Here is a 6000-nt window from a genome sequence, read left to right as displayed (position 1 = left end):
CAATAGCAATGTCAGTCGATCCTTCAGAAACTATCTTCTTAACATCTTGACAGTGCCTTATTATGTGTGCTTCTGATAATGCGTCAACCCCTGGAGTGTCAGCTTTGACTATGCAAGTTTTAAAGGCCCAATGTGGAGCTTGAACCCACAGGATTCTGACTCAGAATGAGAATGTTTCCAATTGAACCAGGCAGACACACACCCTTGTCTGAAATTTCCTTCAGTCCTATTCTCCTACTCTTTCCCTTCTGGCTCCTGATTCTGATCTATCCCTCCCTCTCCCCCATGATCATCAGCAACCATGCTCCAGCCTTCAACACCCTCCTAAAAACATATTCTCTTACGATCAACATCCTTTTTCTCCCTTCTCCGTATCCAGTGCTCCTCATATTTTAGTGCTTTGACATGGTCATTCAATTTAAGAGATATTACTTAAATATCTAATTTTTCATCCAAGAATACAGTTATCAATCAGCAAAAAAGTATGGTTATAATCAGGAACTTACCATGCTAGAAATCCTGAAACAAACCTATGTGCTGTAATCCATAGCACTCAGCCATTATCCTCAGATATACTCCATAAAACCAGGAGCATATCACAGCCAACAAATTAAGGGTTTAAAGAACGTCATAAATCCTAAGAGCACCTGATCACTGATGCAGGTTACATCTTTGAAGCTGCCTATTATATTTTAAAATGTGCAGAGGTGGTGATTGTAGGGAACAGTTCTGTGGTGATTTTGGCAAACTATATTTCTGTTTGAAGGACAAGTGCATCATGTTTAGAAAAACAATGATTCTTTTTTAAAATACATACACGTTGAATGATATGGAAGAATGCGTTCCCTGGCTACAAGCTTGATCATATTTAATCCCAGCAAAAGTATGAAACGTCCAGGCAGAAATTTCCAGCATATAATAATAATTCTAGCATTTTATATGGCGCCTTATCACATCATTGAGATGTCTCAAAGCGCTTCATAGAAAATATTGTAAAGTGGATTAACTGTATGTTTTGTGGGCAAAACTAGGCAGCCAATTGCGCACAGCAGTGTCCCACAAACAGTCGTGGATTGAGTGACAAATTATTATTATTTATGGAACAACCCTTTAACTTCCACTGCGAAGCACTACTGGACCAGATATCTGATTATAAAACTGATTTATATGTTCCATAATGTACCTGTTTGTTTTTAACTAATTTACTTCTCTTTTCTCTCATGAAGGCATTCTCAGCCTACAGAGGATATAGTTCTATATCCAAGTGACCGTTCTTCATGTGGGATCTTGGACAGTAAGTGTCAGCAACACACACAAATCAGTCAGTTAGCTAACTCACCACCTGCCATCAGTCCCATCTCTAATCCAAACATTTAATTTGACTTCAGATCCAATAGGAATGGAGGAATGTACGGGCCCAGAAAAGAATATTGCAGTTCACTTGGCTGGTCCCAAAATAATGACCAGAAAAAAAATTGAAAACATACTTACAGAATTTTATTTAAACAATGAATTTAATATATAAATGTACTGGTAAATATATAATTGTTTGCATATACAGTATTTAAGTATTTATCTTTAAAAAATTGAAATGTGCGAATTACAATAATGAGGATTATTATTATATTCTAATACAGAGAACCAATCTCAAGTATTGCACTCCTTGAGCTATTGCTTTCCAATAAAATGGCGTTCTACGTTTTAGTGCTTATTGACATTAATCTTAGTAAAATTTATATCCAAGTTATCTGCCACAATCAAATACACTAAAGTGGAAATATCTGACTTCCAATAATGTGAACAGAAATTCTGCATTTAACAGCAAAAACAAGAATTCTATGAATCTACAATCTAAGCATGCAATACACAGTTTAAGATAACATTTCAGATACAGAATAATTCAGTTTAATTAATTTAACACTTTCTGTATTCTACTTATTCCACTGTATGTCTTTAGCCTTCCCAGTTTGACCACCATTTTAGTGACCAGTCAACTATACTGATGTCCAGAGATTGAAGTAAATAGGAACAGTATTCCTGTCAGGCTTCAGTAGATAAAATGTTGACCACTATGGTCTCTAAATATCAAAACCACACTAGAACACTTTTAATCATCTGCACAATATTGTTCTTTTGGTTTGGAGCGGCAGCATGTAGAATAGGCTTGACCTTATGTTTGTAAACATCCTTTACATATTTTTATTTTATATTTTTGTGATTTTTCTTATGCAATGCTCAGATGCACCTATTATACATGGTAAAGAAAACCAGGCTAGAGCCAGGGCCTTGAGGTCCAATTCTCTGAATGTCAAACAGGAAAATGAACACTTATCCACGAACATTGGTGAAGGAAAGGAACCATGATAGATGGATTGCACCAGTGATTGGCAGGTAGAGCTCTGTGTAAGTGTGTTATAGCAGTGATTGTAATCCTTGACAATGGCACCTTATTACATCAAAACATCTCAAAGGGCTTTGCAGAGTTAACATTTTTATCTGGAGGATAGTTAGCCAAGACACCAGGAGAAACTCCCTTGTGATTACAACTGAGGACTCTAATGTCCACCTGAACAAACACCTTGATTTAATGTCTAATTTGAAGAATAACACCCCGACAATGCAGTGCTCATCCAACATACAGTTCTATCTGTGGGTTCAAAGTCCCAACATAGACTTGAACCCACAACCTTCTGACTCAGAAGTGAGAGTGCTACCAACTGGGCCAGGCTGACACCTAATTAGTAGGTAGAATCTTGTATGTTACCGGAGTGTTTTTTCAGGAATGATTGACATGCATTGGTTTTCTATTGCAGTAACAAGTTGCACGGACACAAGTGACTCATATCAATTATAACAAGCAAGGAACACTGTGGAGGTTACATTACGGGAATGATTGGCAGAAGAGTCCTGTGGAAGTTCTAATACAGCAATGATTTGGCAGTGACGAACCTTCTATCGGTTATGTTTTTACAGGAAACAATTGGCAGGAAGAACCTTGTACGATTGTAATCCAGGAACTAATGGCAGGGCAAAACCTTGTATGGGTTGTGTTCCAAGGAATGATAGGCAGGGCAAAGCCTTGTATAGGTTTTGACCGTGAAGTGCTTTGTATATGTTGTGTTGCAGGGAATGATAAGCAGGGAAGAGCCTTGTATAGATTGTGTTAGAGGGAATGATTGACCAGGAAGTGGCTGTATATAGACAACATATATTGACATCTAACTTTTAATATTCATGTAAAAGGTTGAACATTATAGATTGTACTAATTAGATAAAATGGCTACTTGCTGCTAACACATCTAGGTTTTCTTATTTTCTAAGAGCTAGTGAAAAATGGCATCATTCTGCAGTTAGAAAGGTTTACCTTTAAAAAAAACTTCATTCATTGTTACAGTATTCTAATTTGTGTGTAAGTATGGTTTCAACCTGTGCTTTCCACTCTAAGCAGCACATCATGTTTCACAACAAGTAAAGGTTCACATCGCAATTGCCAATGTGTTGGCGGTTCTTCTGTATGATCGCTTGTTTGGCCACATCCAATGATGGAAACATGACAAAAGCATCACCACTGGGCTGTCCATATAAGTTGCACATGATCAGCACAGACTCAGGAGGAATCTGTGGAAGGCAAAAATAAAACAGTAGTGCAGTAGTGAGATATCTCCACAAAAATATACTTTATTCAATAGATACGATCCCAGCACCAGAAAGGTTCCTTTATTCAATTGCTCACACCTCCCATCACCTTAAGGTTCATTTTGCTATGGCTGTATCTGTGTGCTGCTGCATTGGAACTCACATATAAACTCCTTTCTGTTTGGAGGCACCTTGCTGTACCTGGGTTTCCATGTGGATAAGTATCTGCATGTTAAGCAACAGCTTGGATTGTGCTAAAGGACTAAGGCTAACTCAGGGAGTTCAAACATCAAAAACTGCGAGGAGGAATAGAAGTTCAAGCAATTTATAGTCCATAGCTCCAAGGTTAAGGTATATCTTATAATATGCTCTCAATAAATTAAGCCTCCAGTATATGGTTCAGGATATTGAAAGTGGAATCCAATGTTTGTTTTAAAGTAGGAGAAAGAATCGATAATTTATGAGGGTGTTATGTTGTCTGTGAAACAGAATAATTTGCAATTAATATTCTCTTAGTTGGTACTGCATAATTTAGGAGCTTTACAGAACATGTGACGAGTGGCTTGCAATATCAAAGAAAATTCATTTTTTTAAAGCAGATACTCAGCCACATGTTTTGAAGTGTAGCAATGCATTTGCAAACACCTGAACCCACACAACATGAACTTGCAAGCTGAGATCCAGTCCGTAATGCTTTGTTCACGCAAACACCATCAAAAGTTTTCCCAACACCAGATAATTTAAGAAGGCACCTTTACCAGGGCATAGTCACCCAGTGAAGCGACTATAGCACTTCCTTACCTGCCTTCTGTTTACAAGAGGTCTATCTCATGAGCCATTTAAATACAGACCCATTCTTTGGGATGTGTGAACAATGTCCTGGCCTGGTCAAGCACAAGTCCTTGGCAATCCTCAGCTGGGTACTGGTGCAAGGTTGAACATACACAAAAAAACCATTAAACAGGCACCACTGTTACTCTCTCATAAAATAAAAAGCATCACTGCAATGGTTTGCTGGCTGGACTCATACGCTTCCATCACAAAGCTAACGTTTTGTAAGTTCACCTTTAAATTATATCTTAATTCCCAAATAGTAATGCTGTGAGTAACAACTCAGCAGTTATATGCCAGATGATTTTCAAAGCAACTGTGAGAATTAGGCAAGTTGAAAGATCAGACAAGCCCAAGAATACAACCTGTTAGACGTCACAGCACATTCATCATCTTTTTATCCTTTTCCTCCTCTCCTGAAGGCATTAGCACAACTGGACACAGTTCCACAGGTGCCAGGTACCTTCTTGTACGTTGCCCATGTATTCAAGTATAAAACCAAACAGTGGGATGAATCAGAGTCAAGCCTGATCTTATCTTTAAACATATATGGACACATTTTTTCCAGCAGGTCACTGGATGGCTATGCAAAATAAACTAGATTATAAGGGCAGGAGCTAGAACCTGGTGGATTTTTATCCTCCCAAGCCCAGGGGCATTTAATTCAATTGTAGCATCTCATGCTGCCGACTTGCTGAGCCCAGCTCATTGAGCACAGATCAAAGCTGGGGCCCTCCTGATTTGTGTGAGTTACAAGACCACTGATTTGAAAACTGAGTCCCACCATGTTTCTCTAGGCAATTTATATATACAGAGGACTTAGCTCAGTAATGACACTGATTGACTGAGTCATTTCATTTTTACACCATTACTTCATATTTACATTTTAAGCATTTGATTTGTTTGAATTATTTTACCTTTTAAAAATAATTTAACATACATTTTTATGGGGTCAACCGGGTGTCTAACGCATACATAAACCCATCGTCATGCTAAAGATCCAGTCTGATATCCAATCCAGATTGAGTTCCATATATGCATGGGAATTTCCCTTTATCTGAAATGGAGTGCACATTCTCCACCTGGAGAAAGATATTTTGTTAACCTAATCCTGGAAAGTATTCAGCGCAAATTGATAAGAGCCAAGTACCCCAGTGTGTCCTTTAAGGTACTGCTGGAGTTTAACCAGATAAAACTGGTTGAATATGTAGATCAGTGTTTCATTCACTTGGAGCTGACATGGTGGGAAGCTTACCAGTGTTTTACAATCGGGATGTCACAACATGGGGGGAAAAATCACAAGTCAATATCAAATGAGGGATCACTGATGTTCTCAACAACAACAACAACAAAATTACATTCATAGAGCGCCTTTCACGTCGAGAGGACATCCCAAAGCGCTGAACAGTCAGGTGTTGGGACCCGAACATGGGGGAGGGGTGGGGTAGATGTGAGGGAAGGCAGAGAGGTGGGAGGGCGACCGAAGGCATGATCGAAAAGGAGGGTCTTGAGACAAGTCTTGAAGGAGGCAAG

At 38.6% G+C, this 6000-nt stretch overlaps 1 protein-coding gene across 4 annotated transcripts in view; it reads right to left on the bottom strand.

Annotated features, from left to right (window-relative positions):
- Positions 1-1509: 1509 nt before the first annotated feature.
- The window catches only part of esrp1 (epithelial splicing regulatory protein 1), a 39389-nt gene continuing 34898 nt past the window's right edge, over positions 1510-6000 (bottom strand). For 2 of the 4 annotated variants that reach the window (XM_007887920.2, XM_007887921.2), the window contains exons 15-16: positions 4438-4559; positions 3559-3618 (exon numbers count right to left, since the gene is read on the bottom strand). In XM_007887920.2, the coding sequence (XP_007886111.1) occupies positions 4476-4559 (84 nt within the window). In that variant the 3' untranslated portion in view covers positions 3559-3618; positions 4438-4475. Of the gene's footprint in view, positions 3619-4437; positions 4560-6000 lie in introns of all 4 variants that reach the window. The other 2 variants (XM_007887918.2, XM_007887919.2) reach the window with 1 other exon arrangement.

Source organism: Callorhinchus milii, unplaced genomic scaffold (assembly GCF_018977255.1).
Source record: "Callorhinchus milii isolate IMCB2004 unplaced genomic scaffold, IMCB_Cmil_1.0 Scaffold2, whole genome shotgun sequence".
NCBI classification, from domain to species: domain Eukaryota; kingdom Metazoa; phylum Chordata; class Chondrichthyes; order Chimaeriformes; family Callorhinchidae; genus Callorhinchus; species Callorhinchus milii.
Note: the sequence above shows the minus strand (reverse complement) of the source record. Positions and strands in the feature narration are given on the sequence as shown.